Here is a 27,928-nt window from a genome sequence, read left to right on the forward strand (position 1 = left end):
TGCTGGCCTTCCTGTAATGGAATAAGTGTAACGCTATGATGCTCAAAAGAAACCATGTGGGGTTTTGTTTAAGTAGATTAGCAATAAGACAGAAAAGAGTGGAACACTAAAGGGTACTGCACATTCGGTTAGTGACGAAACCTAGGATTTAAAAGAGCGGACAAGAACATTTCCATCAGTAATATTATGATTATGAATAATTTCCCTATTTTTTGAAATGTATTGCAGGGATGTACAATATTAGCGTATAACTTCACTGAGTGCTTCAGAGTTTAGCATCACAGAGAAATAATTGGGATGTCTGCTATAGTCCTCAACATGGATTTTCAACCGAGATTCTTCTTGTTGTCAGGGGGCCTTCGGTTTCCCCCAATGCCACAGCAACTGCCACAGAATTTGCCCACCAGAGGAGGAATGGAGGCAAATGGCCTAGGCTGCCATGCCTCTCCCACGCTATTTTAGCTGATTTGTCACCTCCACACCTTTCCCAAAATCCCTTCAAATGCCTTTATTAGCTTTTCCTTCATTACAACTCTCTTGGCCTGCCCCTTCTAAGGACAACAATCTTTCCTTATCCCCCGGCCCTCCACTCCAAGCACATCCATTGCTGGCACTACTGAATTTCCCAGCGCCCCTCCACCACCAAGCACCAGTGCCACCATTACTGCTTTCCTTCCTGGTCCCCACCCCATGCACAGGTTCCACTGTGGCTTCTGCTGACCTCACCCTTCAGTATAGCTGTCAGTCACTGCTACAGCTCTCTTCTTTCTGGTCCCTACATCATCCTAACCTTGCTCAGATGCTGATGCCGCACTCTCTCCTCATCCCTGCTTGTGCAGACATGGCCTCGGCAGCCCCCTAAATTTCCCAGCTGCATACGTCGGCACCGCTCTCTTTACTCCCTATTGCAGACATGGCTGCTGCCCTTTTTTGTTTCCCATCCTTTCCTGCAGTAAATGCCTCTGCTTGTTCTCCCGGCCTCTCATAGACATCAGTGCTGCTATCTTTAGATACCTCCTTCCAAAGCAGACGCTGCTCCTGCTCTCTTTGTATTCTACCCTCCAGAGACTGTTGCTGAGTTCCCAGCCCACCTGAATAGATGCGGCCACCTCTTTCTTACCCAGATGCCACTGTGGAAGCTGCCACTGGGAGGGGAAAGAGGAGTGGAAAGACGATGGGGAAAGGGGGAAAGGAGGGAGAATCAAATTTTATGATGGGAGGAGGAGGAAAGGAGATGGAGCGGAGAAATGAGACATTGAAAAGTGGGAGAGAATTGAAGAGAAGATGGAGAGAGAGATGTAATTGAGAGAGAGAGTGGGAATGGGAGACAAAATATAGAGGGAGAGAAGACATGGGGAAGAAGAGAAAAGGAGAAACTGGAGATGGAAGATGAACGTAGCATCAAAGGAAGGAGAGCCTGACGATAGATGAGCAGAACATTTTCTCTATTGGAAATTGGCTTGTCTTTTCCTCTTAATTTCTGCAAATATGCTCCACAATCTTAAAAACTGTGCTGCAGAATGTTCTAACTTTTGCCTCAATTAATCGGAGGCTTGGTTATAGTACTGAATGCTTCTTCTAAAATAGACATGTTTATTTGTTCCTGGTTTTTAAGAAAAAACAATATGCTTTCTGTTCTTATGTATCTGTCTTTTTCCCCTCTGTAGGAGAAAATATAAGAAAACTTCCCAGAGGTAAGAGTGCTTCATCAGAGCAACTGAGAGGTTTTGTAAGTCAGCTTGACCCTTTCACAGTTCTGAGATTTTGAAAAGGGACATCATTTTTTATCACTTTTTGTCATTGCTATCATTTTGGCAATGAACTAGAAACCTGCTCCCCATCTCTGAGGGATTAACTCTAATAAACTGACTTTCATTTGCTTTCAAGATATCTTTGTCTCATCTTTTATCACTACACATGCACTAATTAAAAATTGATTGTGGGCTTTTAATCTTGCAAATCACACATCTTTTAGATGAGACCAAAGGAATCTTCAGATCCCTTTGACTAGCAGACTTATTTGCCATAGAAAAGTCTGATTGAGCTTGTGTTCCTATATTCCTTTAGCCATACAGATCAGAAGACTGTAACACTTTCTGAGTTCTTTCACCTGTATGTCCTATGATTTTTATTTTGCTTTCAAGCCGTCAGAGGGTTGAGGTGATGCCTGTATACTAGATGCAATGCTGAATGTAAAACAAAGCTTTGTATAATATCTGTTTACTTGGGAATTTATCAAAGAATGTCAGCAATCCCACAGTAACAGTCTCAAAAGTTCATTATATTCATATTATATTTAAGAAAGTCTGTCGGACATTAAAACACCAATCTTAGAACACTAGACTCTGGGAATATATTGATAATATGGTCCTTTTAATAATCTGTTTTTAGATATACATTTCTTTGCTGCTTATGTTTAACCCAATTTATCAGTGTTAAAAAAACAAACAAACTGCAACGGTGCCCTTAAGCATATAAAATCCACTTAGTTGTGTGCAAAAAAACATCTCTTGTAACCCCTCGAGTCCCTTCTGCATCAGGGGATTTTCAATGAGGATATCTGAGTGGTTATAGCAACTCTGTTGAAAAGTTTTCCTGATGAGACTATATCGAGAGAACTCTTCAACGGAGGTGCTATAACTGCTTAGAGATCTTCATTGAATGTCAACAGTCTCAAAAGAGGTCCGGAGGGCCCATGTCATACATCACCCAGCAGCCCCTGGGAGATGACTCCATAGGTCAGTGCAAACGATTCAGGCTTTGATTTCTACAGCTCCAGCTTCCAGAGGCTCCGCATCCCTTGCAGCAGAAGAGTACCTCATAATTCCTTACTGTATATTTACTACAGGTTTTATTCAGAAGGAATTTAATTCAGAACAAAAATCAATAAGGCGAGTACCTAGATATATATAAGTAGATTAATTGCATTGTTTTGAAGGTCATTGACAGACAAATATAAAATAAATCAATAGATTAAAAGTACTTTAGATTAGCTTTACATACCTAGCCCCTTAGAAATTTAAAGTTGTAATAAATCAACAAAATTAATATGCAGATAGCAATCCAGCAGCAAGAGGGAGGCTTTCCAGACTTTTGCAATGAGTGCACATGCATGATTATCTCCCAGCTGCAAGAGGTTGTATGTGTGCACTAGGTGCAAAGAGCTCCTAGCTCTCAGAGAATGAATCCAATCCCTGGAGGCTAGAATGGCAGACCTGGAGGAGCTAAGGAAGACAGAGCGGTCTATAGAGGAGGCCTTCAAGGAAATAGTAGAGAAGTCCCACTTCCATTCTGATAGCCCCTGTGCTGCCTTGGATGAGAAAGGTCACCTGGAAAGAGAGCATCAACTTGGTGAGGTAGGAAACAAATCTGTATCTAGGACCTGCCCTGAAGGTGATATAGTATCCTCTTGTAGAGATGAGCTTCGTTTTTCTGGCACGGGTCGGGTTTCAGTTTGGGTGCTTCATGGGAAAACTCATTTTCTGCCAAAAATGAAGCTGGAACCCGAACTGAAACCGGAAAAATGAATAAAAAAACCCCAACAGAATCAGAAAAAAACCCACCCCACCCCTTCACATTTAGGGGCAGATTTTCAAAGGGTTACACACGTAACCCCCGAAAAGCTGCCCCTTCCACCCCCTACACGCACCGAGCCTATCTTGCATAGGCTCAACGGCACACGCAAGCCCCGGAACGCGCGTAACTCCCGGGACTTTCCTGGGGGGGCGTGTCAGGGGGCATGTCGCGGCCGGCGCGTCATCAGGGGTGTTCCGGGGGTGGGGCCGCTGGCGTGGTTCTGGCCCAGGGGCATTCCGGGGGCATGGCCGCGGCCTCCGGACCAGCCCCCGGATTGGAACATGGCGCGCCGGCAGCTGGCCGGTGCGCGCAAGTTACGCCTGCCTCAGGCAGGCGTAACTTGTAAAATAAAAGTAGAGGGGGAAAATTAGTTAGGGCTGGAGGGTGGGTTAGATAGGGGAAGGGAGGGGAAGGTGGGGGGGGGGGGGGGCTAGAAGGAAAGTTCCCTCTGAGGCCGCTCCAATTTCAGAGTGGCCTCGGATGGAACGGAGAATGGCTGCGCAGCTCGGCCGTCCATTGCTCCTACAATGTGACAGAGGCTGGCCAAGGCACCGATAGCCCCTTTCACATGGAAAGGGCATTGGCGCCATTTTGATTACTGGCAGCTGATGGCCCAAGAGCTGGAGATCGCTCCTGGGTCCCCCGCTGGACCACCAGGGAATTTCGGCATGTTTGTGGGGGGTCGGGAGGGTGGGGAGTTGCAATTAATTAAATTTGAAGGGTTGGGTTGGGTTTGGGTTTGTTTGTTTTTTTTACTACCCCCTGTTGTAATTCAATTTGAAGGGTTGGGGTGGGTTTCATGCTTCGTTTCGGGGGGGCAGCCAAAATAAAATCAGCCCGAACTGCGGGAAAACGAAATTTCCTGCGGCGGGCCGATAACGAATGCCGAACCAAAAGGTTCGGCCGAATCACATCTCTAGTTAGTAGGTGATGCATTTAAAATTAAGAGAAAATATATTTTTTATTCAATGCATAATTAAGCTCTGGAATCTGTTGCCAGAGGAAGTGGTGAAAGCTATTAGTGTAGTTGCATTTAAAAAGTTTTGGACAAATTCCTGGAGGAAAAGTCCATTAACTATTATTAAGGGAGTGCAGATATCTACTGCTTATTCTTGGGATAAGCAGCTTGGAATTTATTTTCCCTTTGGGGTCCTGCCAGGAACTTGTGACCTGGGTTGGCCACTGTTGGAAAAAGGATATTGGGCTGATGGTCCTTTGGTCCGATTCAGTATGGCAAGTCTTATGTTCTCATGAATACCCCCTTATGCAGAAGGGACTCGGGGGTTTTACCCAAGCTATTTTTTGTGCACAGCTAAGTGGGTTTTATATGCTAAAGGCACCGTTGTTGTTTGGTTTTTGGAAACTGATAAACAGGGTTAAACACAAGCTGTATAAAAATGTAGTACTTAAAATAGATGATTAAAAGGACCATTGTAGCAATATAGTCCCAGAGTCCAGTGTTCTGAGATTGGCGTTTTAAGGTCCGACAGACCTTCTTAAATATAATGGGGTAGATTTTAAGACGTGCGCAAGGGGCGTACATATGCGCGCGCTACCTGGCGCTCACACATGTACGCCCGATTTTATAACAGGCGCGCGCATGTTATAAAATCAGGGGTTGGCGCACGCAAGGGGGTGCACGATTGTGCAACTTGCGCACGCCGAGCCTGTGCCGAGCCGCGCTGCCTTCCCCTGTTCCCTACCCCCCTACCCCACCTTTCCTTCCCCTACCTCCCTCGCCCTATCCCCCCTACCTTTTTCTTTTTTTAACTTCTGTTTTAAAACTTACTTCAGCCCCAGGGCTGAAGTGAGTTGCGCTCGCCGGCCAACTGCCGGCTTGTGATCCCCAGCACAGCAGCAAATGGCCACTGTGACGGGAGCCTCTGACCCCACCCCACCCTGCCCCCGGACCGCCCCACTCTGCCCCCTCCTCGCCCCTTTTTGCAAGCCCTGGGATTCACACGCGTCCCGGGGCTTAACGCGCGTCACCGGGCCTTTTGAAAATAGGCCCGGCATGTGTAACCTTTTGAAAATCCGGCCCAATATGTATATATTGAACTTTTGAGACTGTTACTGTGGGATTGTTGACATTCTTGAATACTAAATGCAGCACAATAATTCAGGCCCACAGGCACTTGCTGTCAGTGCAGCTATCCCACTTGCCCATCAATGGTCAATAGATTTTCTGCCTTTCCCTCCTCTGCCCTGCTGGTAAACAATCTACAACTTTTATACAGTCTACTTTGCATTAAATGTGTTTTGTTTTGTTTTTTGTCATCAGGATGCTGCTGTTATGGGTCTCTTTCATTAAAGCTTTGCTTCCTAATCTGTGTTTGGGGGGGAAAATATCTCAGTAAATCAGACCCTAAGGCCTAGATTTTCTAAGACACCATGGCGGCGTGAATCGCGTGGTACAGGGGGGCGGGGGTGCGAAGCGGGGGGTGGGCCTGCAATAGCCGGCAGCAATCGCACCTCTGTGGTGCGATCGCTGCCAGCATTCGCACCCAGTAGCGCCATCATAAAAGGTGGTGATATTGGGCGCGAAATAGGCAGCGAAAAGGCTCCTTATCTTTTCGCCAACCACGCTGTCTTCACGGCGTCTGCCCCAGTGCCACCCCGACTCCTCTTGTTTCGGTCTTGATGCCACCCCTTTTCGCGTGTGATCGCTTTGAAAAATGACCCCCTAAGTTTGGAGCCCTCAAGATTGTGTCTGAGAACTAGCATCAACATTGAAATAGAATCCTTGAAAGATTGAAAGAGTTTATTCTTTATTGTTTTCAATATGTATTGACAATTCTGCTTTTTTCTTATTGATTTTTTTTTCAATATTTTTGGGCATTTGATAACCTAAACTCTAATATTTAGGGATGTAGTAATCAAGGAGTTATATTATACTATAAGGGGTAGATTTTCAAAGGGGTACGCAAGTTAGATACGCGCGTACCCCCTGAAAACCTACCCCAAACCCCCCCTCCACGCGCCGAGCCTATTTTGCATAGGCTCGGCGGCGTTCGCAAGCCCCGGGACGTGCGTAAGTCCTGGGGCTTGCATGGAGGGGCGTGTCCGGGGCATGTCGGGGGGTGTGCCGGGAGTGACGCTGCATTTCAGGGGCGTGTTGGGAGTGATGCGGCATTTCAGGGGCGTGTCCGGGGGGCGTTGTTCCGGCCCGGGGGTGCTCCGGGGGCGTGACAGCGGCCCCTGGACCAGCCCCCGGACCGGAACATGGAGCGCGGCAGCAGGCCCGGCGCGCACAAAGTTACGCCTGCTTCGAGCAGGCGTAACTTTCGTGATAGTGGTAGGGGAAGGTTTAGATAGGGCCGGGGGGTGGGTGGGTTAGGTAGGGGAAGGGAGGGGAAGGTGAGGGGAGGGCAAAGGAAAGTTCCCTCCGAGGCCGTTCCGATTTCGGAGCAGCCTCGGAGGGAACGGAGGCAGGCTGCGTGGCTCGGCGCGCGCAGGCTGCCGATTTTGGGCAGCCTTGCGTGCGCCGACCCTGGATTTTAATGGATACGCGCGGCTACGCATGTATCTATTGAAATCCCGCGTACTCTTGTTCGCGCCTGGTGCGCGAACAAAAGTACGAGTGTGCGCAGATTTATAAAATCTGCCCCTATGAGTTCAGGCTTTGGCAAGGTGGAACATATCTGTATGTAAACTAACAAAAGCAATTTCATAAACAAGGAAAGGTAAATTTTAAAAGCCCGACGCATGCATTAATTAGGGGATGTGCGAATGCGTTGGGCTCGCACACGCCAAAATTATTTTAAAAGCTGCCAATGTATGTGCATATCTCCCAGAGTGCATATATCTCAGAGGTTTTCAGAAAGGGGAGGGGTGTGAACCTGAGATGTGCGCATAAATACTTGCGCGATCTGTCACGTGCCAAGGCACCTTTCCGTGAAAACTTACTTCTGTTATGGATGACATGTAAGTAATAAAATAAAGAAAAGTAGGCAGATCTGTGGGGTTTTATGGTCGGGGCTCTCTGGGGGGAGTGAAGGCTATTAAACTCTGGGGAGTTGGAGGACCTATTTCTTAACTGGGCTGTGAAAACTGGGAATGGGGTTGGCATGTGCCCCTTTTAAAATTCCCCAATTTATGTGGAAGAAGTGGGATTTGCACACAGATACTTAAAAATCGGTGCACATGTGTGCCCGGCCAGGTTATTTTATAACATGCATATGTGCGCTTATGTTATAAAATGGCCATGTACTTGGGCGCGGGGCTGATATATGCATGTCCATGTGTGCCTACACACCAGTTTGAAAGTTACCATTATAGTTTACTTCCAGAATATTCTTAAATAATGTATTGGTTGTCTTACAGTTGGCATGAGAAATGCTTTCAAGGTTTTTTGCTCCCGTAGGCATAGTTTGGGGAGGGCATGGGCTGTGGGCTAATGCTAAGTCAGACCCCCCCTTCCCCTCCCCTCACAATATGACCTCTCCAGTCCTTGCTTTGTCAAACTAAGCAAACTATGTTTTATGTTTTTTTCCATATAATTGCTGTGACAGTAATATGACATAAGCCGTTCAGATTCTTTACCTTGCTAATCAAATGAACTATTTCAGGGGTTAAGCATTTTTAGGCTGCTTAGGGAATCCGTTATTTTGCTTATAAAAAAAAAAATAGTCCTAAGACTGAAAAAGCAATAAAAAAGAAATTTCTCTTATCAAATAGAATCTTTAATTGTTTGCCTTTTAAAATATTGCCTCTTGTAAAGATTTGTACAGGCATGTTTTGCTTCATTGTTTGATCTGAAACAAGATTAATATTTTTTCTATTTTGCATTCCAATATGGATTTAATTGCCATGAGGAGCTGATGACAGAAAGATCATGTGGCGCAAAAAGAGTTTGTTGTTCATGATTGTCTGTCTGATGCTTTTTTACTTACAGGGTTAATTGAGTTGATGGATGTAAACTATTTGGTACTGAATTTTGGTATTTCTCTCTTCTGCAAGTTAATTTTGGTGAGACTTGAATGTCCAAATAGAATAGTGCAATGGATGTGCATGGCATGCCTGAATGTTTCAAACAAGGATGAATATGGAAAATTCCCCTTCAAGTAGCTATTGTGCAAAACACAGTCTATTGGGGAAGAGGAGTTAAAAACTAGTTAAGAGTAGAATCAGAAGTTAGCACCTATCTTAAATAGTTTTGTTTGGTGTTCATACTTAAGAGAAGGACAAAAAAAACAAACAAACCAACCCAAAACCAAAAAGACAAGGGCATAAAGGACAATAGGGTGAACATATTACTCTTGAGTACCACCTCCTCAGCAAATAGAAATGTGTTCACCCTATAGTTTACCACTCAGAAAGCAGAAAAATCAAGGAGACTTTATGGGGCACATCCCACAATACTAAAGGAGCTGAATTAGCTCCAGATTATTGCTCACAAACCTGTTTTTTGAAACAGGGCAGGTTCCAAGTGATTGAAAAAGAGCAGATGTAGTACCAAAATGAAAGAATAGGAACCAAGAGAGAGAGAAAACTACAGATCTGTTTGACTTGACCTGGGAAAGGATCGGAACCACAAGGATGGTAACATTCAAACTGGCCTGTGTGCATGCATTTGTACATGTACATCGGCCCACGCTCAGGTACATGGCCATTTTATAGCAAATACGTGCATATGAGCACATGTTATAAAATAGCCTGGCCGCATGCACATATTTTAAGTGGGCGTGCACATGTGTGCACAAATCCTGCTTCTAGCACATAAATGGGCGGATTTTAAAAGGGGCAAACACTGACGCCATTTCCAGTTTTACCAGTTTGTCCCCAGTTTACCCAGTTAAGAGATAGGTCCTCCAACCCCCCCTCCGATTGATAGCTTTCACTCCCCCCAGTTAGCCCCAATCCTTGAAACCCCACAGATCTGCATAGTTTTCTTTAAATTTTAATTTACACAGCATCCATAGCAGAAGTAAAGGTACTTGGTAGGGGACTTTGGCGCACAGTTTTGCAATGGTATTTCTGCACACATCTTATGTGCACACCCCGAAATGCCCCATGCCTTGCCCAGACCACGCTCATGCCCCACCCCTTTTGCAAAACTTTCGAGATGTGCGTACTGAAGGAGATTTGCGTGTATCTCGGGGGCTTTTAAAATTCGCTCGGTGTGCAGGAGCCCAACTTCTTTGCAAATCCCCTAATTAATGCGCGCTTTGGGCTTTTAAAATTCACCTCTATGGAAGGACAAAATAGTGCAATACTTTGAGCTCAGTGGGTTTACAGGATCTTACATTCTGTTTGCAGGTTCATAGAGGCAACGCGCGTTTAGAAGACGAAGATCTTGCTAAATAAATTGAATTGTTTGAGGTGACCACAGTAGATGGTTAGGGGGTGCCTATTTGGATTTCAAGAAGGCCATTAACATTGTTGGACACAGGAGATTAGTGAGCAAATTAGCCAGTCTGAGAGTTAGAAAATGTATAAACTGGGTGAGATGTTGCTTAAGTAATAGGGGGTCAATAGTGTCCAGTCTAGTGAAGGGAACGTGATTGGTTAACAGCTGCAGGGATCATACTATTCCCAGTCTTTTTCGATGGCTTATAAGTGGAAATGGAGAAGGATTAGAAAGAAAATTAATCCTGTACGTGGATGATATGACAATTCTCCAGCAGATGTCTGCCCTGCACTGTAAGCCAGACCTGCTCCTGGAGGCACAACTATCCATTACGGATATCCTGAAAACTTGAATGGTTAGCTGTGCCTCCAGGAGAGGGTTGGGAAACACTGCTATAAGCCTTGCATAGAAACACAGCGACGCATGCACTGTGCACCCATGCACTTTTAAAGAGGCGCATGGGTGCACATATACGTGCAATCATTGGCCTGTGCCCGGAGTCATGGCCATTTTATAATATACGTGCGTATATGTGTGCATGTTATATAATATCTTAAACGAGCGCACATATGCATGCAATTTTAAGTGGATGCACAGCAATGCGGGCAAATGTCGCTTCCACCGTGTAAGTGGGGGGATTTTAAAACACACGTGCGCCAATGCCATCACCGGTTTTTGCAGTTTGTTCCCAGTTTGCCCAGGTAATGAATAAGACTTCTAAACCCCTCTAGTTTATTTGCCTCCCTTTTCCCCTGTTAGCCCCAACCTTTTAAACCCCATAGAGCTGCCTATTTCTCTTGATTTTATTACTTACACATCCTCCATAGCACCCATGCTCTGCCTAGACCATGCCCACCCCATGTTTCATTTTGGAACTTTTTCATTTGTGCGTGTAGCAGGAGATACGCGTGTACTCGGGCGGCTTTTCAAATTCCTGCGGTGTGCGCTGGCCCGACTTGTGCACATATTTCCCCGTTTTGGCGCTCGCCAGGCTTTTAAAATTCACCTTTTAAGGAGCTAAAGATCTAGTCTTTAGAAGACAAAGAGGAAAGAGGATATGGTGCAAACTGTAAAATATCTAACGTTTTCAGTAAGGTACCGGAAGATAACATTTTCTACAGAACGAGAAACTCAAGGACAAGGGGTCATTATATGAAAATGAAGTGGAGGGAGGCTCAAAAGAAAGCAAGTACATAATATCACTGGGATGCTGCTGGACATCTGGAACAGACTTCCAGCAGAGACGCTAGGAAGCAGACACAGAGGGACCTTAGTGGCAGAAAAAGAGAAGACCATAGATTAACATCTGTGGCAGCAGAACAGGATAAAGTGGCCTTTATTTGCTGTCATTAGCTCTGCTTCTGTGATGGGATTGGGATAATGATCTTATTCAGAGTGAGCACAGGGTCTAGAAAGGGTGTACAGGGAAAAAAAATTCCATGTTGTTTTTCACTTTATTTTTGTTTTGGTTTCATTTCATTTTGCATATCATTGAACAATTTTAGCGTGCCCAAATACCGTTCAACATGCACTGAAATGATTTTAGCCATGCACTAAGGAGATAATTTCAAAGGAGTGTCACACATAAAAGTAGCATACATTGTAGCAATTTTCAAAAGCCCATTTACTCCCATAAAATCCAGTTTTACATGCGTAAATCCTTTTAAAAATGACCTCTGAAATGTTTTAGCATTCTCTAAACAAAAAGAAACAAAATCACACCCCTAAGTCTTGCAGGGCTAATGTTAGAATAATCTTGGTTAAAACAATTCTACGAGGGAGGGAGGATTCCAAATATCAGCATATCTGTCTCAGCTGTGTGACTTCCTTGGTTGGCTTTATTCCCAAATCATCTCTTTTCAGTGTTAATATAGTGCATTTTGTAGTTTTGCACACTTTTGGAAAGGCATGCAACGACTGCTATTTGTTTTGAAATATTATTTGTTTAAACTGCATATGGAATTATCCATAATCACGTTCCAAAACTGCTGCTTTATCGTTGTGTTACCAATTCCCTGCACAAGTAACTATTGTACAAATAATGTACTCAGTATCTTCAGTTTACATTTAAAGGCGAACTTTGAAAGTCGGACGTGCGCCAAAATTGGGAGATGTGAGCACACCTAGGGCATGTGCAAGTCCACCTGATTTTAAAAGCAGCCCACATGTGCGCTCAAGTCCCAATGTGCAAATATCTCACATCGGACAAAAAAAGGGGCATGGTATGGGCAGGGCATGGATGTTCCAGGGCAGGGCCAAGAGATGTGCGTGCAAGTACCTATGTGCCTGGTCGTGTGGCTAGGTCCAGTACCACGTAACTTTACTTCTGCTGTGGAGAAGGTGTAAGTCTTAATAAACCTATTTCCAGGCATCTGTGCTCTGGAGTAACTGGGTGGAGTGCAGGCTAAAAAACCAAAGGGGTTTGGTAGACCTAGCTCTAGACTAGGCAAACTGGTGGACAAACTGGTGAAACTGGTCATGGCATAGGTGCGCGCCTGTTATAATATTCCCTCACATGCTTCAAACCCGACTTATGAGGCTGGGCGTGCACAAACTTAAAATTGGGCACACATATACATGCATCTAGGCTATTTTATGTCATGCATGCAAATGTGCATGCATGTTATAAAATTACCCTGTCTCTGGGCGTGCACCAACGCTTATGCGATTATGTGCGCCCGCGTTCCCATTTGAAATTTACCATCCCTATGAAAAGTTAAGGGACAAATTCTTTATTATGTTATGATGTACTGTAAGAATTCACCCCATGACAGCAGTAGATTATTCTTTACTGAATGCATTGTATTTGAGAATTAACTGGATACATCCTATTAGAGATGTGAATCGGAACCAGAATCTGATCGGTTCCGGTTCCGATCCAAATCTTAAAATTTTTATCGCCCAGCCCGATTTGAGTTCTGATTATCGGCTGTACTCGATCCGATAATCAAAAAACCCTCCCCACACTCCCGAACCCCCAAAAAAGGTTTTAAAATTACCTGGTGGTCCAGCGGGAGCGCGGGGAGCGATCTCCCACTCTCAGGCCATCGGCTGCATTAATAAAAATGGCGCCAATGGCCCTTTGCCCTTACCATATGACAGGGCAAAGGTAGCACCGGCACCATTTTGAATATTGCCAATATGGCCTGAGTGCAGGAGATCGCTCCCGGACCCCCGCTGGACCCCCAGGGACTTTTGGCCAGCTTGGGGGGGCTTCCTGACCCCCACAAGACTTGCCAAAAGTCCAGCGAAGGTCCGGGAGCGACCTCCTGCACTCGGGCCGTATTGCCAGTATTCAAAATGGCGCCGGCGCTACCTTTGCCCTCACTATGTCATAGGGGTTGACCGTCGGCCCCTATGACATAGTGAGGGCAAAGGTAGCGCCGGCGCCATTTTGAATACTGGCAATGTGGCCCGAGTGCAGGAGGTCGCTCCCGGACTCCCGCTGGACTTTTGGCAAGTCTTGTGGGGGTCAGGAGGCCCCCCCAAGCTGGCCAAAAGTCCCTGGGGGTCCAGCGGGGGTCCGGGAGCGATCTCCTGCACTCAGGCTGTATTGCCAATATTCAAAATGGCGCCAGTACTACCTTTGACCTGTCACATGGTAAGGGCAAAGGGCCATCGGCGCCATTTTTATTAACGCAGCCGATGGCCTGAGAGCGGGAGATTGTTCCCTGCGCTCCCGCTGGACCACCAGGTAATTTTAAACGGTTTTGGGGGGGGGGGGGTCGGGAGGGTGGGGGAGGCTAAAGGGGTCATTTGAAAGGGTTGAGTGGGGTTTTTTTTATCGGGCCATCAGCTCCATTTATATTAGTGGCAGCCAAAATGGCGCCGATGGCCCGAGAGCGGGAGATCGCGCCGGGACCCCCCCACTGGACCACCAGGTAATTTAAAACATTTTGGGGGGGTTCGGGAGGGTGGGGGATTTGTTTTAAAGGGTCGGGTTGGGTTTAGGGGTTGTTTTGGTGTGCCAGTTTTCCCGCCCTCCCCCCTCCCCCGATTTACGATTTTTCACCATAAATCGGGGGAATTTCTATTGTATCGCGACTCTAACGATTTTTGACGATTTAAAAAATATCTGACGATTTTTTTAAATCGTCAAAAAACGATTCACATCCCTACATCCTATAAATACTAAGATTATCAACTAGTATAGGACTGGGTAAGCAGTAGAATCCATATTGAGTATCTCCAAAGCAGGGCCAAATTTAGACATTGGCAATATAAGAACATGACAACATAAGAATTGCCATACTGGATCAGACCAAAGTTCTATCAAGCTCAGTATCCTATTTCCAGCAGTGGCCAACCCAAGTCACAACTACCTGACATGTACCCAAACATTAAATAAATCTCAAGCTACTATTGCTTATTAATTAATAAGAGTTTATAGATTTTTCCTCTAGGAACTTATCCAAACCTTTTTTAAACCCAGTTACACTAACTGCTGTAACTGCATTCTCTGGGAATGAACTCCAGAACGTAACTATGCACTGAGTGCTCTTGCTAACTTCATGGAGTGCCCCCTAGTCCTTCTATTATCTGAGAGAGTAACTGATTTACATTAAATTTTTCAAGTCCTTTCATGATGTTGTAGACCTCTATCATATCCCCCCTCAGTCGTCTCTTCTCCAAACTGAACAGACCTAACTTCCTTAGCCTTACCTCATAGGCAGCTGGTCTATACCACTTATCATTTTGGTCGCCCTTCTCTGCACTTTCTCCAATGCAACTATATCTTTTTTTTGAGATGCGGTGACCAGAATTGCACACAGTATTCAAGATGCGGTCTCACCATGGAGCAAAACAGAGGCCTTATGACATCCATCATTTTATTTGCCATTCCCTTCTTAATAATTCCTAACATTCAGTTTGCTTTTTTGATCGCCACAGCACACTGAGCTGACAATTTCAATGTATTATCCACTATGACGCCTAGATCTCTTTCCTGGGTGGTAACTCCTAAGATAGAACCTAACATTGTGTAACTATAGCAAAGGTTATTTTTCCATATATGCATCACTTTGCAGTTTCTCAAAGTCCTCCTGCAATTTATCACAACCCACTTCAGTTTAACTATTCTGCATAATTGTATATCATCTGCAAATTTGATTACCTCACTCACCATACCCCTTTCCAGATCATTTATAAATATATTAACAAGCACTTGTCCAAGTACAGATCCCTGAGGCACTCCATTGTTTACCTTTTTCCATTGTGAAAACAGACCATTTAATCCTACACTCTGTTTCCTGTCTTTTAACCAGTTTGCAATCCCATTACTTTTTAGTTTTCTTAGAAGCCTCTCATGTGGAAAATTGTTGAACCCAGTTAGAGAGTCCATCAAGCTAGGTTGAGAGAACATTGCACAAATCTCAACTTTGGTTGAGTTTCCTCATTCCGAAGGTCATCAAATCTTCACAAGAGACCACTGTTCTGTTTGTACGTCTCACTTTGAATGTCAAAGTGGCCCCTAACCCCTACACTAATACTTAAACCTCACCTTGAGTTACTAGGTGGGCCTCCCATAGAGATATAAATACCTATCTAGTGTGAGGGCCTTAAGGCTAGGTGTGCTCTCTCCTTTTTTTAAATCTAAACCAAATAAAAAATGGCCTGAAAACCCAGAAAACATGTTTCTATTTGTTTTAGAAAGTAGTCGCTTTGATTCATCAAAATGTGTTATTAACACATTGATTACTTAATGCTTTGCATCACTAGTGTTATTGCACTCTGCAATAATCCCTATTTTTACATCTTGTGCTGAGTGTTAAGAGAGAGAGAGACTATCTACAAGGTCCTCATAGTAGTGAAGTATTTATATCTCTATAGGAGGGCCATATAATAAGTCGAGGTGAGGTGTTGGTGGTGGTTTAGGGGCCAGTTTCTCATGAAGTCTCATGAGAAACTGGCCCCTAAACCATGAAGTCTCCTCGGTGAAGATTTGACATCTTTTGGAGTGAGGGAAGTCTCACAAAAATGAAATTTCTACTATGTTATCTCACCCTAGCTTAATGGACTTTATAATAGGGTACCATTAAGCTAGGGTGAGATATCACAGTACAAAATTTCATCTTTGTGAGACTTTCCTCACTCCAAATGATGTCAAATCTTCACCAAGGTGTACTGTGCTGTTTGTAGGTCTCAGTCTACATGAGAGTCTGGCCCCTACACCACCACCACCACCTCACCTTGACCTAATAGATGGCCCTCCTATAGAGATATAAATAGTTGCACACTGTGAGGCCCTCCCTTGAAGCTCTCTCTCTGTCACTCTACCCCACTCCACTCCCCTCTCCCTTCTCAAGCCCAGAAATGGCCAAAATGCAATTCCAAAAATGTATTACGAATTGCATTATGGCCATTTCGGGCATATCGCACAGCCTAACTCTAGGAAAAAAGGTGTATTTATTTCCAGCATTAAAACCATGCGATATTGCCCCTCATTTTACTAAATCTTGCCCAAAACTCCTCCATGATCCTGCCACTCCCAAAAATTTGCATTCGCATCGTGCGTTGATGTTCTTATCACATGTGTTAATGCCATAACACATTTTGATGAATGAGTCTAAGTATTTGCTCTTTCCACATAGCACACAAAAATGAAATAAAATGAAAAACCAATCCCTCCCTGAAACAAAATTTGGGCTAAAGTGGTCCAAAAACAAAAGAAATGAAGCAAATCATACATTTTGGCTGTGTTCATCCTAGCTCTTACTAATGGAAAACATTATTTCCTGGTTGTTGTGGCCAATAATTTAATTTAGTCTGTAGAACATCTGGATCTGGGAATGTGTTGCATAGGATCTGCTAAGTCACAATTAGATTATCCACAAAGCAATGAATGCTTTTATCTTTGGTAACATTTCAATGTGGCAGTGAGGGGGTTATGTCTCTTAAGGAACAAGTTCATATACACGCATATATATACTGCTGCACATATTTGAAAGTTATCCTCCCAGGATAGTGAAAACAGGCTGTTTATTGTGCTTAATTAAAAATCAGATTAATTAAAAAAAACATTTAAATTAAAAGTCAGGTTTTGAAATAAATATTTTCACTTAATTTTGGAACAGTGAGATTATAAATTTGAATGCTTTATGTGAATGAAGATATATCTCCAGTAATGTGGCATCACAATGGCAAAGCTGCATGAGCACCCATCTTGCCAAGAAAAAAGGATGCTGATTTATAACAATGTAGCAAGCTGATTTGCTATTCTTGTTTTTTGGGGTTTTTTTGCAAGTTTTTACTTGAGAAAAATTAAAAGCTTTTAAATTTAAACCAAAAGAAAACATTGCATGTAGAGATGTACGTATCAAAATAATCCTATTGCTACCTCTTGTGGTTTCTGCATTCTAGGGCACTAAATAGTGATATTTCAGGTTAACCAGTACAACATAAGCATACAATATAAGCAAATCAGTCATTCCCAAGTCATTGATTTAAATGTTTTACAAATTCTTATTTTCATTATGGGTGAAAGTTGGAATGGTTTGAAGGCCAAAGCTATTCTTGCATCTCAGATTATAAATGAGCCACTTGTGATAACTAGAGGATATCAGTGGAATTTTCAAAGGAAAATGTAAATATAACATACTATTGTAGGAATTTTCAAAAGTCCATTTACCAGCATTAAGTGCACTTAACTTGGGTAAAACCTATTGACAATTTGATAGCATATATTGTAGCAATTTTCAAAAGCCTTTAAAAATTGCTACAATATATGCTATCGAATTGTCAATAGGTTTTACCAGCATTAAGGGCCTCATTTTCCATCCGGATCGCACGCGATACCAAAATGGGGGCAGAGTCGGCCCCGGAAGAGGAGGAATCGGGGCATCACCGGGGCCGACTCCGTGAAGACGCTGCGGACGACGAAAAGGTAAGGCCCTTTTCACGTCCGAGTTAGCGCCCAATAGCTACACCTCCTATGGTGGTGCTATTGGGTGCGAAACCAGCAGCGATTGCACCGCGACGGTGCGATCGTTGACGGCTAGCGCAGGCCTGCCCCCCATTTCGGCCCCAACCCCTCATTCCCTAAAGTATTGCAGGCCTGCGATACTTTAGAAAATGAGGCCCTAAGTGCACTTAACATGAGTAAATGGGCTTTTGAAAATTGCTACGATATTATGTTACTTTTACATTTACATTTTCCTTTGAAAATAACCTCCTATATATTTAATTGTATTCTGTGTAGCTGAAATTGGAGTGGTGCACCCATTTTATATATATTATATAGCTAGTAGCATACAGCAATGTTTAAGTCATTTTTTTCTGTGAGATGTATAAATAAAAAGTTAACATAAAACAGAACAAGAATGCTTAAGAAAGAAAGTTTAAGACTGCCCCTTATTGTATGTCAAGCAAATGGTTCTCAAACCAGTCTTTGTACCCCCTTCACCTTTAGCCAGTCATGTTTTCAGGATATCCTTAATGAATATGCATGAGATATTTGCATATGTTGGAGGAAGTGTATGCTTATCATATGCATATTTATTAGAGGTATCCTGAAAACCACATTGGCTAAGCAGGGGCTTGAGGACTAGTTTTAGCACCAGTATTCTAATGTACTGTTTGCTTTTCACGTCTATTAACTGTTATTACTCAGTTTTGCCATGTGTGCTGAAAACTAGCTGCCAAGGATCATACAGGACTAACAAAAATGTTGACAGCACTTCTTGGCCCAACAAGCAAGACACCACTTTCTGCCTGAGTCTAATCAGCAGCTCTGGTAGCACTGGCTGATTTATGAGTGTCTCTTCTGTATTTGACAATTGAATTGCATGTTCAAAATATGTATCTTTTCATTTAGAGGCTTTTATTAGACCATCAAACTCAATTAAATTGTTAGTGCAAGTTATTGTTTTCCTTCCCTGTACAAGTCTATCAGATAGCATTATTTGCCTCTCCTCTTTTTTTTTAAATGTTCACGTTTTTCCACTTCTTTAATTTGATCTTCCTTTTTTTTCTGTCTGCCTTATTCGTTCAATTAAAGTATCTTTGAAGTTGAGGATGACTGTGCCTGAAGTGATCTGCCAGCATAGGTGGTGAAGGCCAACTCTTTTGATGGGTTTTAGGTATGTTTGGAACAAATATGGTGGTAGGAGAAGAGTTGAGAAGTCAGATAAAATAACTGGTGTTGGGTTGAATTTTGGAATTTATATGCTTATATACCAAAGTGGAAGAATCAAATTGGACAGACTGGATGAACCAATTTGATCATGATCTGCCATCATTTACTTTGTTAAATTATATTTGATATAAAGTTTTTGGTAAGAGTGAACCAAGGTCCAGTAACCTTATTGGTCATAGAGAAATCTGTGTTCTTTGTGATATCTTTTATTGGACCAACATAAGAATTATGTAAGAATAATGCATCTGGGAATTTAAGACCACAAAGATCCCTTCTTTGGATGGTATGAGCAGAAAAATGTGACTGAGCTTATTATCACAATTAGAGAACCATCTAGAAGACAATAACATATTATACCCAAACCAATTTGGTTTCAGAAAATATCGCTCAACAGAAACCCTACTCATTTCACTATCAGACCCTGTACTGCAGGAGGTTGATAAAAACGTATCCTATATACTGGTACTAATTGAACTAACAGCAGCTATCAACACAGTTGACCATATCCTACAGTGCCTTAACTGAAAAAAATTGGAATAGATGGAAATGTTAACAAATGGTTCTCCTCCTTCCTAGAAGCTAGAACATTTCAAGTCAAAATGGGAAATCACATTTCTGACACCTTCACAATAGATACAGGTGTCCCCCAGGGTTTAGCACTCTCAGCCACACTATTCAACATTTATTTGCTACCCCTATTTACACTGCTAAAAAATCTTGGACTCAACTTCTTTCTTTATGCAGATGGCATACAATTGTATATCCCTTTTGACAAAACACTGGAAAATACTGTGGCATCCCTGTCAACCATCATGAAGACAATACATCAAGAACTTTCTCCACCGAAACTAACGATTAACCCCCCAAAAACTGAAATTGTATGGCTACGAAGAGATTAAAAAATAAACTGCCAACAATAGACCTGGGAATTTTTAACATCACTTCCTCAGACCAAGTTAGAGACCTGGGAATACAAATCGATGGGAACTTCACAATGAAAAAACATAAATTAATTAATTAAAATAGGATACTCCAAGCTAAGAATATTACAGTGGCTAAAACCACTACTAACAATTCAGGAATTCTGCACTGTATTACAAACACTAATATTTTCAAACTTAGATTACTGCAACTTAGTTTTACTAGGACTGGTAGAGAGTCCATCAAGCTAGGAAGAAAGAACATTGTAGAAATCTCAACTTTGTGTGACTTTACTCACTCCAAATGATGTCAAATCTTCATTGAGGTCTACTGTGCTGTTCGTACATCTCACTCTGCATGTAAAACTGGCCCCAAAACCCTACACCACCACCAAAACCTCACCTCGAGTTACTAGCTGGCCCTGCTACAGCAGTATAAATAGGTGACTACCACGTGTACCACCCCAGAGGCACTCTCTCTCTCTCAGCACCAAGAAAATTGATAGCATGCGTTATGCTATCGCATAGTGCGATAATGCCCCTCATTTTTATTAATCCCGCCCCTTTGAAAAATTTGCATTTGTGCTACCATAACTATCGTGTGCATTATGGTGTTAATGCCATAATGCATTTTGATGAATGAGCCTGTAAGATGGCAAAATAAAGGACTGCTAATGGTACCCACATCACGGAACACACACCTAACACAAATAAGAGACCAAATGTTTTCCATTGCAGGGCCCTAAGTTGTGGAGCTCCCTTCCAGAGTCACTACATCTGATAACAGAAAGAAAGAGTTTTAAATGTGAACTGAAAACATGGCTCTTTAGAAATGCTTATGACAACCTAAACACCAATAAGCCGATAAATTCACTGTCAGAACCAGAGATATTGTTAGTATAATGAGCAATTAGTATAGTTTGGAGCTATATAACGTGTAATGTAAGGAAAATTAGAACTTGTACACAATGTTATGTTGCCCTATGAAACGAATGAATGAATATGACCTTGAATCTATTTACTGATGTATTGTTGGCCCAATATATGAATGTTAACCCAAATTGTGAAAACTGAGCAAGGATATGATTATTGATGTGTAAACCCTTGTGATCTTTTGGAACAACAGCATATAAAACACCTAAATAAATAAATAAATACATGGCATATTTAAAATGTATGTAATTTTTCTGACATGACAGTGCTTTTGTATTTAATATTGTATACAGAAGACTAATCATACATTGTGATGAATTTTTATGAGTGCTTACTGGAGGAAAAGTACTTCCTTTTCAATTTACTGATTAATTGAAGGCTTATAAAAGCTGATCACCCACTTGTTCAACAAACATACTTTTCCATTAGCTGCTATACAAAGCTGTCTTTTGTTGTAAAAGTCATTTCATAGAGATCAAAAACTCATAAGATGAAATAGTTTAATTCAACAATTAAGAATAAAACACAGGATCATTTTAGTGAAATGGAGAATGGTGTGGAGATTTAAAAAGAAGGCAAATAAATAATTCACCCGATAGTCTTGCATTAAGATTATTATTTCGACTAGAAGGAGGCCCGTGCCAGGGTACATCTGGTCACTAGCAAACAATATGTTTGGAAGAGGAGTACCTGAAGGTGATGGATGACCATATGAAGACTGAGCCAAGGCCAATAAACCAGACCTAGCTTAGAAGGCATCTAGACATGCAGCTGTAATACTGAAGCAGACTTAGAATCTGGAACCCAAGAGAAAGCCATGGAGTAGAAGAACCAGAAACACCAAAAATAGATGTGAACACTAGAGTAGATTGCAGAGCTGAATGTAGTATAGGATCAAGGTATTATAAGCAGAGGATCCATAGGATGCATCTTAGAAGTCTGTTGTGCCACTCTTGCTTTCCTTATAGCTGTCACCAATCAGACCATACCCTATGCTGAACCAATTGGACCATCTCAGTGTATCTAATTATCTGAGGGTAAATGTCCCCTGGCTTTTCCCTTCCTCTATGACTCTTCTGCATCTTCCTGGCCTGTGTTTCTAGGGTTGCCCATTTCAAGCCCCATCAATTCCAGCAGTCCAGGATAGGGTGAACAGGAGCTACAACTTAAAATGGTGCCATGCTCCTGGTACCCATCTTCCTCCTCGTAAGATCATAAGATATACTAAACTAGGTCAGACTAAGGGTCCATCAAGCCCAATATCCTGTTTCCTACATTGGCCAATCCAAGTCATAAGTACTTGGCAAGTAGCCAAACATTAAATAGATCTCAAGCTACTATTGCTTATTAATTAATAGCAGTTCATGGATTTTTCCTCTAGGAACTTATCCAAACCTTTTTTAAACCCACTATCTGCTGTAACCACATCCTCTGGCAATGACTTTCAGAACTTAACTATGCGCTGAGTGAAAAAGAATTTTCTTCAATTTATTTTAAATGTGCTACTTGCTAACTTCATGGAGTGCCCCCTAGTCCTTCTATTATATGAGAGAGTAAATAACTGATTTACATTAACCTGTTCAAGTCCTTTCATGATTTTGTAGACCTCTGTCATATCTCACCTACAGTCATCTCTTCTCCAAACTGAACAGCACTAACTTCTTTAGCCTTTCCTGATAGGGAAGCAGTTCCATACCCATTATCATTTTGGTCGCCCTTCTCTGCACTTTCTCCAGTGCAACTATATCTTTTTTGAGATGCCTTGACTAGAATTGCACACAGTATTCAAGGTGCAGTCTCACCATGGAGCAATACAGAGGCATTATGACATCCACCGTTTTATTTTCCATTCCCTTCCTAACAATTCCTTACATTCTGTTTGCTTTTTTGACCGCCACAGCACACTGAGCTGATGATTTCAATGTATTATCCACTATGATGCCTAGATCTCTTTCCTGGGTGGTAACTCCTAAGATAGAACCTAGCATTGTGTAACTATTAGAGATGTGATTTGGCTGAACCTTTTGGTTTGGCCTTCGTTATCGGCCCGCCGTGGGAAATTTTGTTTTCCCGCAATTCGGGCGATTTTATTTTGGCTGCCCTGAAAACAAAAAATGAAACCCGCCCCAGCCCTTTGAATTTAATTAATTACAACCCCCACAAAACTTGCCAAAATTCCCTGGTGGCATGGGCAATCCATTGCTCCTACCATGTGACAGGGGCCGACCAATGGCACCGATAGCCCCTGTCACATGGTAAGGGCAAAGGGCCATCAGCGCCATTTTAATTAGTGGCAGCCGACGGTCCAAGAGGGAGGGGAGATCACTCCCAGGACCCCCCTGGACCACCAGGGACTTTTGGTAAGTCTTTTTGGGGGGGGGGGGTCGGGCATGTTTTGGGGGGTTGGGAGGGTGGGGGTTGCAATTAATTAAATTTGAAGGATTGGGGTAGGTTTGGTTTTTTTTTTATGCGCCCTTTCTCCCCCCCAAAAAAACGATAAGAAAACCACACGGAATTTCATGGGTTTTCTTATCGTTTCGGCAGCCCCCCGAAATGCAACAAAATAGGAAATATCGTCTTTATTTCCTATTTTGTTACAAACGAATGCACATCCCAGTAACTATAGCAAGAGTTATTTTTCCCTATATGCATCACTTGTCCACGTTAAATTTCATCTGCCATTTGGAAGCCCAATCTTCCAGTCTTACAAGGTTCTCCTGCAATTTATCACAATCTACTTAAGATTTAACTATTCTGCATAATTCTCTGTCAACCACAAATTTGATCACCTAACTTGTCGTATCCCTTTCCAGATCATTTATAAATATATTAAAAAGCACAGGTCCAAGTACAGATCCCTGAGGCACTCCACTGTTCTCATTTTTCCACTGTGAAAACAAACCAGTTAATCCTACTCTCTGTTTCCTGTCTTTTAACCAACTTGCAATCCACAAAAGGACATCGCCTCCTATCCCATGACTTTTTAGTTTTCTTAGAAACCTCTCATGAGGGACTTTGTCAAAAGCCTTCTGAAAATCCAAATAAACCATTTCTACCAGTTCACCTTTGTCCACATATTTATTCACCCCTTAAAAAAATGAAGGATGTGTGTGAAGCAAGACTTCCCTTGGGCAAATACATGTTGATTGTGTCACATTAAACCACGTCTATCTAATTGTTTTGTGATCTTATTCTTTATAACAGTTTCTACAATTTTTCCCAGCAGTGAAGTCAGGCTCACCAGTCTATAGTTTCCTGGATCACCCCTGGAGCCCTTTTTAAATATTGGTGTTATATTGGCTACCTTCCAGTCTTCGGATGCAACAGATGATTTTAATGATAGGTTACAAATTAATTGAAATAGGTCTGAAATTTCATTTTTTAGTTCTTTCCCTTTTGAAAGTTTAGTGCTAGAGCCTTGGATATACATACTTTCCCCCTTCCAGTCATTAATTCAAATTTCATCATAATATGATCGCTATTGCCAAGAGTCCCACCACCATTACCTCTCTCACCAAATCCTGTGCTTCAATGAGAATTAGATCTAAAATTGCTCCCCCTCTCTTCGGTTCCTGAACCAATTGCTCCATAAAACTGTCATTTATTCCGTCCAGGAACTTTATCTCTCTAGCATGTCCTGATGTTTCACTTATCCAGTCAATGCTGGGGTAATTGAAATCTCTCATTATTACTGCACTACCAATTTGGTTGTGTTCCCTAGTTTCTTTTAGCATTTCACTGTCTGTCTTATCATTTTGGCCAGATGAATGGTAATATACTCCTATTGCTATACTCTTCCCCAATAAACAAAGGATTTCTACCCACAATGATTCAATTGTGCATTTAAGGGCAGATTTTAAATGCCTGGCGTGCGTAAATCCCGGCCTTTATGTGCTTGGCCGGGCTTCTTGGAAGGGGCGGGTTGGAGAGCGTGTTTTGGGCGGGGGGCGGGCCGAGACAGCGCCATTGTTCGTGCTGGCTGCCGGTGCACACAAGTTACTTCAGGTCTCGCCCTGAAGTAACTTGAAAAATAAAATGTAAACAAATTTTAAAATGGTTTTTAGAGGTTGGGGAGGAGAGGGGAAGGGAGATTAGGGTAGGGGGTAGGAAAGTTCCCTCCCAAATTGGAGTGGACTGGGAGGGAATTGGGGAAGGCCCGATGCGTCGCGGCGTGAATGTGTACAAAAGCAACCCCCCCTTGTGCGTACCACCGCCAATTTTTTAATATGCGCGCAGCAGCACACGCATTTTATACAATTGTGTGTCCATGTGTGCACGCGCGCGCATTTTTAAAAAATCTACTCCTTGGTCTCTTGCAGGATCTTTATCCTGTTGAACTCTAAGCCAGCCCAGACATGAAGCACCACCCCGCCACCAAGTCACTCCTCTCTACCATTACGATATAATTTGTACCCCGGTATAGCACTGTCCCATTGGTTATCCTCCTTCCACCATGTCTCTGAGATGCCAATTAAGTCTGTCATCATTCACTGCTATACACTCTAATTCTCCCATCTTACTTCTTAGACTTCTGGCATTAGCATACAAACATTTAAAAATGTGTTTTTTGTTTGTATTAACATTCTGCTTTTTAGTTGACAGGGGTGCATTTGAATCTTTTAGCTAAGGTGAGTCTTTAATTATAGACACTTGGACTACTTTTCTTATTATTGGACCTTCTCTGTTGGATTTCCTAACCCTAATACTTCATTAGTATCCTTTGAAGATACCTCTTTTTGAATCATGTGCTGCTGAGCAACTGTTGGCTTTCCCCTTTGATTTAGTTTAAAAGCTGCTCTATATCCTTTTTAAAGGTTAGCACCAGCAGTCTGGTTCCAGCCTAGTTAAGGTGGAGCCCATCCCTTCAGAAAAGACTCCCCCCTCCCCAAAAGATTCCCCAGTTCCTGACTCCCTTTTCCTTGCACCATTGTCTCATCCACACATTGAGACTCCAGAGCTCTGCCTGCCTCTGGTGACCTGCGCGTGGAACAGGGAGCATTTCAGAGAATTCTACCCTGGAGGTTCTGGATTTAAGCTTTCTACCTAAGAGTCTAAATTAGGCTTCCACAACCTCCCTCCCACATTTTCCTATGTTGTTGGTGCCCACATGTACCACGACAGCCGGCTCCTCCCCAGCACTGTCTAAAATCCTATCTAGGTGACGCGTGAGGTCCGCCACCTTCGCACCAGGTAGGCAAATTACCAGGCGATCCTCACGCCCACCAGCCACCCAGCTCTCTACATTCCTAATAATTGAATCACCAGCTATGACAGCCGCCCTAACCCTTCCCTCCTGGGCAGTAACCCTGGGAGACACATCCTTGGTACGAGAGGGCAATGCACCACCTGGAGAGCAGGTCCTTGCTACAGGTTAATTTTCTGTTGCACCAGGTTGATGCTGTCTGATCAGGAGTCCTTCCTTCTCCAAGGCAGCATCAGGGCTGCCAGACTGGAGTTGGGACTTGGCTACTATGTCCCTGAAGGTCTCATATATATACCTCTCTGTCTGCCTAGGATCCTCCAGGTCTGTCACTCTAGCCTCCAGAGATCGGACGCATTCTCTGAGAGACAGAAGCTCTTTGCAACAGGTGCACACATACAACTTCTCACTGGCAGGTAAAAAAAATCATACATGTGACATTCAATGCAAAAGACTAGGAGGCCCCCGCTGCCTTCATCTTAAATGAGTTCAATTCCTAGTTAAGTTTAGATTGCCATGGGAGTAAGAATGCGTACAATTAGAGTCCTTTAAATGTATTAGTGTATTCACTATTTATCTGGTAGTGAATACACTCTCAGACTACATTGCCCTCTGTTCTGCTGTGATGCAAGCCTCAGCAGGAAGAAATTTCAGTAGGGATCTAAAAACCGAGAGGTGGGATACGGCAGTCAGCATAGGAGGGAGAGTTTAAATATACCAACACCAGATGCAGACACTTTTAAGTGAATTTTCAAAATGTTACATGTATAAAAATTAGCCATACATGCATGTAAGTTGCCTCTACTTGTCTACTCCGTATTTTATGAATGTAAAAAAAATGGAGTAGATTTTATAAATTTACGTGCACACGTACATTTGTTCGTGCACCAGGCGCGAACAAACGTACGCTGGATTTTCTAAGATACGCGCGTATCTTATAAAATCCGGGGTTGGCGCGCGCAAGGGGGTGCACATTTGTGCAACCTGCGTGCGCCGAGCCCGGCGCGCGCTGCCTGTTCCCTCCAAGGCCGCTCCGAAATCAAAGCGGCCTCGGAGGGAACTTTCCTTCCACCTCCCCTCACCTTCCCCTCCCTTCCCCTACCTAACCGATCCCTCCGGCCCTATCTAACCCCCCCCCCCCACCTTTGTTGGCAGATTTACGCCTGACGAAAGCAGGTGTAAATCTGCGCTGCTGGTGCGCCATCACGCAACCCAGGGGCTGGTCCGGAGGCCTCGACCACGCCCCGGGCCAGCGTCACGCCCCGACACTCCTCCTTCCCCGCCCCGAAATTCGTGCTGCCCACCCGACATGCCCCCGACACGCCCCCTTTGCAAAGCCCCGGGACTTACGCGTGTCCCGGGGCTTGCCCGCGCCGCCAAGTCTATGCAAAATAGGCTCGGCGCGCGCAGGGGGGTTTGGGGTAGGTTTTCGGGGGGTACGTGAGTATCTTATGCGCGTACCCCTTTGAAAATCTACCCCAATATGCGTATATTTTCTCTTTTCTCACACACATATATGTGTTTAAAAAATAGGATGGCCTGGGACATTCCAGAGCAGGGCCAACACTTATGTGTGTAAGTTGCTATTTTAAAAGACATGCAAGTGTATTTTCCAAGTTACTTGTGTATTTTTACTCCTGCTGATTATCTGGCATAAATGATATTTAGCATGTTTATTATGTATTACTAATTGGTTGGGAGGTCTGGCTGAACTGGTGGTTGGGGGGGGGGGGGGGGGGAGTTCAAGCTGAAGAGCCAGGAGAGTCTCAATGACCTGGAGAAGGACTGGGCAAACTGGTGGACTAATTGGTAAACTG

At 43.3% G+C, this 27,928-nt stretch overlaps 1 protein-coding gene across 6 annotated transcripts in view; it reads left to right on the forward strand.

Annotated features, from left to right (window-relative positions):
- PDE1C (phosphodiesterase 1C) overlaps nt 1-27,928 on the forward strand; it is a 1,569,255-nt gene that overhangs the window by 708,133 nt on the left and 833,194 nt on the right. For 4 of the 6 annotated variants that reach the window (XM_029589797.1, XM_029589801.1, XM_029589799.1 and 1 more), the window contains one exon: nt 1,668-1,694. The exons of the other annotated variants lie outside the window; for them this stretch is intronic. In XM_029589797.1, the coding sequence (XP_029445657.1) occupies nt 1,668-1,694 (27 nt within the window). The remainder of the gene's footprint in view (nt 1-1,667; nt 1,695-27,928) is intronic. 6 annotated transcript variants of the gene reach the window in all.

Source organism: Rhinatrema bivittatum, chromosome 2 (genome assembly GCF_901001135.1).
Source record: "Rhinatrema bivittatum chromosome 2, aRhiBiv1.1, whole genome shotgun sequence".
In the NCBI taxonomy this organism is placed as follows: Eukaryota; Metazoa; Chordata; class Amphibia; order Gymnophiona; family Rhinatrematidae; genus Rhinatrema; species Rhinatrema bivittatum.